We start from the raw sequence: 11,965 nt of genomic DNA on the forward strand, positions 1-11,965 counted from the left end.
GCGGTGGAGCTGTGTGCCACTCGGGACTGACTGGCGCAGGTAGGGGGAAAGTGCAGCTGAGCCCCTGCTGCTCTGGCTGGGCTCATCCTGTCCCGAGAGGCACATGGCTACTTCTCTTCCCACATGTACCGCGTCGGCAACGTCAAGCCCACATGCACCGCGTCAGAATGTTGTCCCTTCCCCAGCCCTTCAGCAGCCATTAGGAAGCTGCTGGGGGAGGGACAAGGGGTGGGAACAAAAGTAAACAGTGTTTACTTTCATTTCCCGTCGTGGCATCGCGGACCTCAGAAAATGCCTTGGTGGGCCGCATGTTGGACAAGCCTGACTAAATCATCTTCACTTCTCCAACTTGGGGAAAGCTGGGAATCAGTCCAACTCCAGAGGTAAGTTAGAGCAGTGCACATTTAATTTATACCAGCTAGAAGGGTCTGGTAGGGACTATTCTCCTGTTCAAAGATTGCCTGTTTCTGGCCTCAAATTCAGTCTCTGTAGAATATGCCAAGATCTTTATGCCACACGTGGATTTTCCCATGAAAAAGGGTAGAAGCTTTAGCTTCTTGCTTATGGCAGCTTTGAATGGTCAACGTGGATTTGGCTATGAGTAAACACCTGGAGTCAGTTGTTTTTAAAGGTATCCAGGCATCTGGCTTCCATTGAAATCACCCTATGCAGCTTTAAAAAAAAACAATTGGATCCTGACACTTGTGTTTGCTTCAAAGGGCTTTTATATGTCTGAGGACTAAGGATGTGCCCATACCATCTCCATGGTGATTCAGAAGCCACAACTAAGAACCAAGCCCTGCCTACTTGCTCTTGCTTTGTACATGCTGCTTGCCAAAAAATGTTGTCCCTCACAGGATCTTAGTTTTGGGTGTATTCCCGAGAGTGATGCTGGACATGCTCTGCACTGCTTTTCTGATGACCCTACTTTTTTTTTTCAGCGTAGAGCAGAAGTGGATGGGTAGGGGTTTTTTCTCACTAGCAATCTTGGGATTGCTGCAAGGGCAGTATTGACATACTATGCCATTCCATCCTCCCTCCCCTCTTAAATTTTTGCAAGTCTACCTGGACTTGCCATAACTGAATAATTCTTAAAGTGCATTCTACCTGATTATTTACAAGTCATTTTCCCTCCCCCATTATGTTATCTTTGGGACCTACAAGATTGAATACACTTTTTTGAATTTTCTTCTTTTGCTCCAGGCCTACCCAATTTCTTCCTAATGTGACTAAACCACTTTTTTAGCTAAAGTAGGGTAACTGGGGTCACTATTCAAATCATTGGGACTGCTACTTAGTCACTGGAGAAATAACATTAATCTTCCCTTAATGAGTTAACTGTCCTGTTAACTGTCTAGGGAAATGTCTTACCACTAAGCATCATCTACAAAATGTGGCAAAGTAGCAAGGTATTAAACCTCAAACCTGTATTCCTTGTTCTATCTATCGGACATAATTTATTTATAGTTTTAAGTTATATATTCAGAATGCGACTATTTTTCTCCCTAGATAATACATTCATATCAATAGGTCACTTGTAAAAACATTTGAAATATTTTGAGGGAACTCGTGAGCTCTTTTATTCTGACAGGGTATTTCCTGCTTTATTTCATTCTCTATTTTAATTTAATTACCATATATCTCTAACTATTTGTAACATTTATGTTTTTCACTTTGTATTTCGTTTCATAGAATCATAGAAAATTAGGGTTGCAAGGGACCTCGGGAGATCATCTAGTCCAACCTCCTGCTCAAAGCAGGACCATCCCCAACTAGATCATTCCAGCCAAAGCTTTGTCTATCCAGGTCTTAAAAACCTCCGAGGATGGAGAGTCCACAACCTCTCTGGGTTACCTGTTCCAGTGTTTTACTACCCTCCTAGTGAGAGAGTTTTTCTTAATATCTAACCTAAACTATGCTTGCTGCAACTTGAGACCATTGCTCCTTGTTCTGTCATCTGTCACCACTGAGAACAGTTTAGCTCCATCTTCTTTCGAACCCCCCTTCAGGTAGGTGAAGGCTGCTATTAAATTCCCTCTTTCTATACTTCTCTAAACTAAATGAGTCCAGTTCCCTCAGTGTTTCCTTAAGTCATGTCCCCCAGCCCCCTCACCATTTTTGTTGCCTTCTGCTGGACTCTCTTCAATTTGTCCACATCCTTCCTGTAGTTGGTGGGGGGGGGAAACAGAACACAGTACTGCAGATGTGGCCTCACCAGTGTTGAATAGAGGGGAATAATCACTTCCCCTGACCTGCTGGCAACGATCCTACCGATGCAGCCCAGTATGCTGTTAGGCTTTTTTGCAACAAAGGCACACTGTTGGCTGATATTCAGCTTATTGTCCACTGTAACCCCCAGGTCCTTTTCTACAGAGCTGCTGCCCTGCCAGTCAGCCCCCAGCCTGTACCAGTGAATGGGATTGTTCCATCCTAAGTGCAGGACTTTGCACTTGTCTTTGTTGAACCTCATGAGATTCCTTTTGGCTCAATCCTCCAATTTATCTAGGTCACTCTGAATCCTAGCCCTACCCTCCAGCATATCTACTACTCCCCCCAGCTTGGTGTCATCTGCAAACTTTCTGTGCACTCTATGCCATCTTCCAGGTTGTTGATGAAGACATTGAACAAAACTGGCCCCAGGACCAACCCGTGGGGCACTTCACTTGGTACTGGTTGCCAACTAGACATTGAGCCATCAATTACTACCCCTTGAGCCCGATGCTCCAGCCAGTTTTCTATCCACCTTACAGTCTATTTATGCAGCCTGTACTTCTTTAGCTTCCCTGTGAGAATGTTGTGGGAGACTGTGTCAAAAGTCTTGCTAAAATCAGGGTATACCACAACCACAGGTTTCCCTGCATCCGCAGAGCCAGTCATCTCATAGAAGGCAATCAGGTTGGTCAGGCATGACTTGCCCTTGGTGAAGCTATGCTGACTGTTCCTAACTATCAACTTCTCCAAATGCTTAGAAATGGATTCCTTGAGGATCTGCTTCATGATTTTTCCAGGCACTGAGGTGAGGCTGACTAGGCTGTAGTTCTTTAGATCCTCCCTTTTCCCTTTCTTAAATATAATATGGACACTATGGTTTCCCTTTTCCAATCATCTGGGACCTCTCCTGATCACCATGAGTTTTCAAAGATGATGACCAGTGGCTCTGCAGTCCCATCAGCCAGCTCCCTCAGTACCCTTGGGTGCATCCCATACGGCCTCATGGACTTGTATATGTTCAGCTTTCCTAAACAGCCCCTAACCTCTTCTTTTGCCATTGTGCTGCCAGGTGCAGTAGTCTGGGAGTTGACCTTGCCTCAGTGAATACTGAGGCGAAGAAGGCATTGAGCACTTCAGCCTTTTCTGCATTCTCTGTCGCTAGGTTGCCTCCCCTATTCAGTAAGGGACCTGCACTTTCCCCCATTTTGCTTTTGCTACTTACATCCTTGTAGAAACCCTTCTTATTACCGTTCACAGCCCTTGCCAGCTGCAACTCCAGTTGCTCTTTGGCCATCCTGACTTCATCCATGCATGCCCAAGTAATGCTCTCATACGTCTCCCGAATTATTTGTTCAGGTTTCCACTTCTTATAAGCTTCCTTTTTTTGATTTAGTTTGCTGAAGAGTTCCCTGCTAAGCCAAGCTGGTCTTCTGCCACACTTGCCAGTCTTTCAGTGCATAGGGATGGTTTGTTCCTGCACTCTCAGTAAGGCTTCTTTAAAAGTACAGCCAGTTCTCCTGGACTCCTCTCCCCCTCTGTCTGGCTTCTCAGGGGATCTTGCCCATGAGTCCTGTGAGCGAGTCAAAGTCTGCTTTTCTGAAGTCTAGGGTGCTTATCCTGCTGCTCTCCATCTTTCCTTTTCTCAGGATCTTGAACTCCATCATCTCGTGGTTGTTGCTGCCCAAGTTGCCACCCGCTATACATTCCCCACCAGTTCTTCCCTGTCTGTGAGCAGCAGGTCAAGAAGCATGGCCCCTATTTGGCCGCTCCAGCACTTGTACCAGGAAGTTGTCCCCAACACCGTCCAAAAACTTCCCGGATTGTCTGTGCACTGGTGTATTGCCCTCCCAGCAGATGTCAGGATGATTGATGTCCCCCATGAGAACCAGGGCTTGCGATTGGGAAACCTCATCTAGCTGTTTGAAGAAAGCCTCATCCACCACTACCTCCTGGTCTGGTGGTATGTAGCAGACCCTCACTACAACATCACCCTTGTTGCTCTCCCCTCTGACCCTAACCCAGAGACTATTCTTCCTGCTCATTTCCCAGGCTCCATGGATTTGTGTCCGGGTACATGATTTAACTAGTCGATTGCCCTGATTTCTCAGGAAGTAAGAGAGCACCTCCCCTCTGGCCCCCTTCTGGTCTCTCGCTTCCCCACTTACCTCAGGGCTTTGGTCTCCAGCTCTTCCATTTCACACACATTAGTCCAGTTACATTTTTGCATCCAAGTCTGTTTGGATTTTGGCTGTCATTTCTATATATTTCTCTTCTAATTCTGTGTCTGCAAGTTTACATGCTGAAGGTAACCACAGTGAAGATGCCTCCTGACTGAAATGCAGTAGCATCTCTGCAAGTAATTTCTTTATTTTTTTTCTTTTAAATTTGGTCTGTAATCCAGTTGTATATGTAATTTACACATGGACAATTGATATGAAATCCTGGATGTATTGAAGTCACTGGAAGTTTTGTTTCTGAAATAAGAATGAGGCCTTTAGTAAGCCACCCTGGTTTACTCTAAAGAAGGAGGATCCAGAATATAAAGTAGGCATCTTGAACAAATTTGTGTTTGAATGGTGTCCAGTGGGGGAGGCTTCCATGGTTATTGGCTCTAAATAAGTTTTAGGTAAAGTATACTTTGCAAAATCATGAAGTTTGTATTGCTGCTACTGTTGAAAACTTGACCTGAGAGTTGGAAGTTTCAGGTTCTCTTTGGCTTGCTTCATTAACAGTTCTGGGGGTTTCTGGAATTAAACTTTACTTAAAAATCCTGCTGGTGGGAAAACCATCTCTCTGTTGGCTCTGCAAGAGTAAAAAGTGTAATAACATGCATTTGTATGCAGCATAAGCAGGTATGATTGTAGAGTAGATCTGTTGCATTAGATGGTGGCATTTTCATATAGTCTGCATTAGATTAGAAAGATTAATTAGTAAAGATTAGATTACAGCTTTGCTGCTTAACTGTCATGTCTGACCCTGACTTGTGATAGTTTAATAGTAGCCCTGCAGTCCTTTATTTCCTACTGTGCAAATATGGCCAATCTTAAGTAGGATAGGCTTGAATGGACTGGAAGTAGAGGTATGTCTTTATTTTTTTAGGAAATAAGTCTGATCTGTGAGCAAGCTATGATAGAAATTTTGAAAACAATTCCTCATCATTCTCTTCCCCTTGCTGTACCTCTCAGCAACTTCTACTCAGTCCTGTAGACATGTTCCAGCAAATGCCAGACTATTCATGAAGGACTATAAATCGTGTACACAATCCCTAGAGTAGATTAGAGCTCAGGGTTAGCTGCATGAACTCGCAGTGTTATGGTTACGAGGGATTTAAGAGCATTATCTTTCCTGTGCAAACAGTACATAAAAGTTCTTCAGGGATTTTTCCATATTGCTCTGGTAGTTAAAGCAGATTATAGAATATAGTTTTAAAACTAAAAATAAGGACTTTTGTTTTTGTAATAAACACAATTTCTAAATTGGGAATGTACCTTTATATACAGATTAAGCTAAAAACCTCTTTTAAAAAAAAATAAAATCCATTATAGGCAGCAATATAGTGCTTTCAGCATGTGTTATATTTTTTTTGTCAGTGTATTTGTCTGCATATTGGCATTTAAAAAAATTCCCAAGATGATATATCATCCTTTCAGAGATATAAATGAAAGTGTATCTACATTTGTTCAAACTATAAAACTAAAGGCAATGAGCCCAGCAGAATGATCTGTGCAGCATTTACTGGTTGTCCATGAAGAGCAGGCTGGTCATGTAGTGCTGCCTCTCCTTGTTTCAGGTCTGGGGGAAAAACCCTCAAAAGACCATTTCCCTGATGTTCCTCTGTGTGTGTGTGTGTGTGTGTGTATGTATGTATGTATGTATGTATATGTATATACATACTAGGCAGTGCCTAGTTGTTATGGGAAAGTTATGTGAACAGGAATTGGGGTGGGGCGTGAATTGGATAGGAGATTACTAAACTCCCCCTTAAAAGAGGGAGATTTGTCAACATGGCTGAACAGAAAGGGTCACATCTGTGAAATAAACTGGTTACTTTTGTTGTATCTTTTTCTCATTTATGGTATTTGGTAGTTGAAAGTGTGCTGTGTATTTAGATGTGCGATGTGTATACTGTACAGTGCATGATTGTCACTTTTCAGTTACTCATGTCACCTTGATTCAAATCTCTGTATTGCACAGATAGTAGAAAAGCTGTTTATTTTAGAAATATTTAGCAAGTTTAATAAAATACTGGAACTGTTTAGTTGTAGCCTTCTGCCTGTTCAGCCAGGTGCCTTGTCTAACTTAAATGCACACTGAGGCAGTGAAAATTTAATTTAAGAATAATGAACGATATCTAGGGACCTTCCCAAATGGAAGGCATAAATAGAAGCAAGTACTCCATCTGTTGGCTTTAGAAAGCTGAACATGTTTTTCCCCCATGTTTCGCTTGGATGGTATAAATCTCCCATTTCCAGCCCTGCAGGGTAACAAGGTATTTGATCCGAAACCCGTCTTTGATGTAAGAACGAATGGTCCACGTGCAACAGTTTGGGCTGTTGTAATTTTGGAGGCAAATCATGCAAGTTGGGTTCAAACAACTGCCATTTTATTTTAAGTCATTCACACATTTTGAGTATTAGAATAATTGTGGGGGAGACGGATTAATGGAAAGAATGAACATGAGGCAGTTAAACATGATAAATACATTTAATCACATTGATAACATCTCCACATCTTCTGTGTATTCTCAATCTGTCAAACCTAAAATGGACATGTTGGGTATTCATTCTCTAGACACTTTTTATTATTCCTGTTGGGGTGTAACTATGTATAGAATCTGACAAAATATAGCTACATAGTAGTGTTCTTACACTTAGCCATATATTATCATAATGTGCTAACACCTAACCACAGCTATGAACAAGAATAAATTAAAGGGAAATAATATTGTGTACTCGCTTTTAATATGCGACAGAAGAGAAGCAGCTGTACCATGACAAATTGTTCTCCTCACTTGCTTCTTCTGTCCTAGACAGACAGGATGAATTTGTGAGGTGTAACACACAGTGCTGGAGAGTAGAACAAACTGTTTATTTTCCATGGTTTGTGATGATGCATAATAGACTTATGTTTGCTTCTTTTGGTTTTATTTCAGAAGTTTCCATTTATGCCTTGTTTGGGAAGCAGAGCTCTAGTATATTTAAATACTTTGTCCTCCTGGTTAAGTTTCTGCTGTATATAGGAACAAATCCTGCAACCCAAAACTCAGAACAAGGAGTCCTTACTCACATAGATCGTTCCATTAACTATGTGGAAAAGCTATTTGTTTGTTTTTTACTGTATTTGCTAAGACTTCTCATTTGAGTAGAGGCTATTATTGTATGAGAGAGGCTAAAGGTATAGATACCTATTTAATGAAGATAATAGAATGTCTCTGCTCATTAATACACTTCAGATCTGTCATGCCTGAAAATGAGTGTGCAAAACTTGTGCATAAATGCGTAAGTAGAACCAGTTTACAACAGAGGATAAACACTGTCTGGTTCAAAACAAGCTAGAGACATCCTATCCTAAGAAGCTCATCTGCAAAGACCAAATGTTTGGTATTTTCTGGGATACAATATATAGTACATCTGAATTAAACATTCATAACTTTATGCTTCCACAGAAATAAGCTTATGGTCACGTGTGTGTGTGTGTGTGTGTGTGTGTGTGTGTGTGTGTGTGTGTGTGTGTTCCCCTGTCATTGCCCCATCCATCAAAAAAAGGTTCAACCAGCATGTACATAAGACATCTTCATACTAAATAGACCTTTCTGTGGCTCAAAGGGGAGGGGTGTGTGTTTTTCTCCCCCTGGCAGCCCTTTTTGGCTATATCTTTCTGTAGTTTAATAAGACTTTTTTGTCAGGGGTCAATGTGGAGAGCAGGAAAGAAAGATTATAACAACAGGAGGAAACAGGAAGAATCATGCTCTCATTTTCAATCTGTTTTTTATATTTGTTTTAATGTAAAACATTGTTTCAATTAAATGCTGACCTGTGTAATGGTGTGTGCTCACACATGCTTTAATGAATTCAGTCTTTGTTTGGAGAGCCGTGACCTTTTTATCCCTGTTCTGGATCATAGCTGCTGCATTTCAAACCCACTACTGATCAATGAAACTTCACTCAGATATGCTTACTAGCACTGGCAGCAAGAGTGCATAAGACCCATGTTCCTATTTGCCCTTTTTAAGGTTATATTTTCATAAAGGAAAAAGAAGGCACATTTTATTTACGCAAATAAAAAGGTAGACATGATACATGAAAAAAATCATCAAATAGACTTTTGGTTAAATTTGTACCTGATAGAAAGGATGTTTTAAATTGAAGAGCAGAGATCTTTATAATTTATTTGCTTTCCCCAAAGACATAACTTTTCCCTAGTAAATATGTAATCTTTTATTTTAAATTGTGCATGCCTTATGAATTAACTTCGTAAATACCTTTAACCTAAGGCAAAATGTGGATTGAATTGCTGTCCTGTTGTTGAAGCTATCTTTTTTTTTAAAATAACTTGCTGGGGGAAATAGGAAAGAACCACGATGTTCAAGAGAGTTAAATTTTTCACTTCTCTTGTGACTAGCATTGCAGCATCCCATTTGGTTTAAAGAAATGTTTTTATTTATATATCCTGTTGTTTCTGAATGTTTCAGACTAGGGGAAACCTGAATTACAAACATTTTCTTTTTATTGTATTAAAGATCCTGTGCAGTGAGTGCAGGTGCTCACGCTTCTGTAGTAATTGATGGTGTAAGGAGACTTTCCAGCTGTACTGATACACAGGGGAGATATTATATCTCTTCACACATTTTATGTATTGTAGGAAATGGAGGATTCCTGTAATTGTCCCAGATTTTCTGTGTCAAAGTTTGTAAGTGCCTCAGTGGAAAGAAGAATCTTCTGATTTATTTAAAAATAGCTTATCCCTTGTCTTTATTGTTTTTCTTTAGCATAGATTGACATATTTTGTTTTGTTAAAATTAATCAGCTTGATTAATCAGTAAAATTAAATTGTTAAAATTATTCTATATATGTCTTTTGGTGGCTCATCTGTAATGAACTGATACCACAGTAACTACCTTTATGTTTTGTAGAGCAAAATAGGTTAAATTTTGCCCTACAAAAGTCGATCTTTTTCATATTATAATGTTTTTTAAACAAGAGGGTAGTGGAAATAAACAAAGGAAGAAAACAAATTGATATTAAATCTTGAAAGACAAATTAAATGCAGGAAAATCTCTGGGGCTTTTGCATAGCATACTCTGAGTTCTCACTCCCCAAACAAGGCTTTAGCGCAGTCCCTTTCTGTATGGAACTGGTGAGATATCACTTAGTAGCTCAGTACCCATGAGTTTAGTTCTGGGTACCTCTGTACCCAGAGAGGGAAAAGATAAAACTTCTGAGGTATTTAATTGTATGGAAAGACTATGTGCATTTCATATGATTTGAGTAAACAGAGGAGAAAAGGAGTTGTGACTGTTAAGTGTCTGTAAGATGTGGACTTCGAAAAGATAAAAAAGCATGCACAGAGGTACTTAAGACATATAAAAAAAACACGGGGAAAGTTTTATTTAGGACACAATGAAAAAAACTCCTAGCAGTGAATTATATTGGATAGTGGAAAATGTCCCAATGAAGAGAGCAGAAATTTCATCACTTAAATCATTTTGGAGTACTAGAAAATAAACCAGTAGGATGCAAGCCTATACTGATAGGGGAACAGATGAGGTAGCCCATCTTGAATAAACTGATTATTCCTATATATCAGTCAGACATTTGTATTTTTTTCTCTTAAAAAGAGACTTAAAAAATTATCCTAACCAGTTTTGTTCTATTTTTTGTGGGCATCATGCCTATTTTTATCCATCCTTGGGACCAAATCTAGTATATATTCTACATGTAACCATAAGTTCCTCTTTCCCCTTTTCTTTCATTGGAAAAATCCGTTGTGTTCCTTGACCTAGTTAGAGCCTAACATTATGGTGATCTTTTTGAAGCTTATTTCCTTTCCAGTGCTGCAGTCTGTGCATATGTTATGTGTATATTGTCTTTGTGGGAAACGGGATGAAGTCAATGTATGTTTAATTTTTTTTTAATAGGTTTATATGCCTTGCGGAGAGCACTGGGAAAACAGACTAACCTATTAGACAGTGAGGTGGCTGGGTCAGTGATGATTACTTTCAATGACTTCCTGCAGGGGATGAATGATGTTAGGCCCAGCGCCATGAGAGAGGTAGCTATCGATGTACCAAAAGTAAGTAATATTCTACAATACACTAGAAGCATTGTTAAAGTTAAACTCAGAAAGGTCATACTTTAACTTTGAAAAACCTTATCCACAAAGGTTCATATTAGAAAAAAGTAGGCTCAAGTTACCAATCAATGTTATTTGCCAGCTTCTTTTTTTTAAACATTCTGAGTTTTATTTCTGGCATTGTCATTCAGAGTAACCAAATGGCACTGCAAGAGGACCTCTCATTAACTGTGTTCCACGTCCAGAGTCTCCAAATAGATTAAGGCAGGGCTATCTAGTGGGCCTCTGGGCCACAGGCTCATGGATGCACTACACCACATTGCACTGTATGCCTCCTTCCCCATGCCACTGCAACAACCTTGTGTGGATGCTCCCCCTGCAGGTGCTGCATCACATGCCCATGCAGATGCCCTATCGCTGTGCAGTGCCATGCCTCACGCTGACCATCCTGTGCTGTGCTGTATTGTGTCACAATACCCCCTGCAGTGGGCAGAAAACCTGGAACCCAGCATAGGAAGTGTGAACTGAAGAGATGTGGCCAGGCAGGAACTCAGGGGCTGCAAACTAAAACCCCTTACAGGCTTCATGCAACCTGTGTGTTGCTAGTTCTGCAGCGTTGGGTTAAAGCATTAAAAGTTTTAACATACAAGTTTAGAGTGTACATTTCACCTATTTGCACTGTAGCAACGAATTCAATCGAAAACAAAGTGTTGGCTTTGCTACCGGAGTATATGGAAATAAGGGAATGGAAAGGTGTGCCTGTTTTGCTTAGAAAATAGCTGATAAATTGTCTGGTTAAACAAAACTGGAATCACTGAAAGGAAGTGGACACAATTTACATGTTGTTGCATCTGTCACTGACTTAAATGAGATGACATGGCTTTGAAGGCAGAATGGGACTTCACCTGAGTCATTGCTGGTCAGCAGCAATCTCTTCAGAAGTCTGTTCTTCTCAGTGCTTCAGTGCTACTGTGGAATGTGCGTGCTCATTTGAAAAATATGAAATGAGAAAATAATGGTCCGGTCACATTTTGGATTGCCACCTTCTGTCACAAATTCTTTCACTGCATTCTTGTTTAGTCTACTTCTTAAAAACATTTTAGGCTTGTGGTTTTGATGCAGGGGAGCCATCTCAGCCTTGGAATATAGTAATCATTTATTTAAATATCAGTATTAGAGTAGTGCCGCAATGGATTGCCATTTGGAACCCTGTTGCATTTCATGTTGTACAAATATAGAAAAGAAATGGTCCTTTTCCCAAAGGTCTTGTAGTCTGCCTTCAATAATCATACAACTTAATCTTGTGTTGTTCTAATGGGCCCTGCATTACTCTATACAAACTAGGTATGCCTCCTAAAATAAAAAAAGCCAAATAAACAGTTTAGTAACAGAAGAATTTGTAACTATTACCATATTTACCCGAAGCCAAGATGACTTTAAATTTAAAATGACGCCCCCCCCC

The 11,965-nt window shown here is 40.3% G+C and overlaps 1 protein-coding gene across 5 annotated transcripts in view; it reads left to right on the plus strand.

The window, feature by feature from the left end:
- SPATA5 (spermatogenesis associated 5) overlaps positions 1-11,965 on the plus strand; it is a 328,502-nt gene that overhangs the window by 43,944 nt on the left and 272,593 nt on the right. For all 5 annotated transcript variants that reach the window (XM_025204774.1, XM_025204765.1, XM_025204785.1 and 2 more), the window contains one exon: positions 10,349-10,503. In XM_025204774.1, the coding sequence (XP_025060559.1) occupies positions 10,349-10,503 (155 nt within the window). The remainder of the gene's footprint in view (positions 1-10,348; positions 10,504-11,965) is intronic.

The sequence above is a fragment of the Alligator sinensis genome, unplaced genomic scaffold, assembly GCF_000455745.1.
Source record: "Alligator sinensis unplaced genomic scaffold, ASM45574v1 scaffold150_1, whole genome shotgun sequence".
Taxonomy (NCBI): Eukaryota; Metazoa; Chordata; order Crocodylia; family Alligatoridae; genus Alligator; species Alligator sinensis.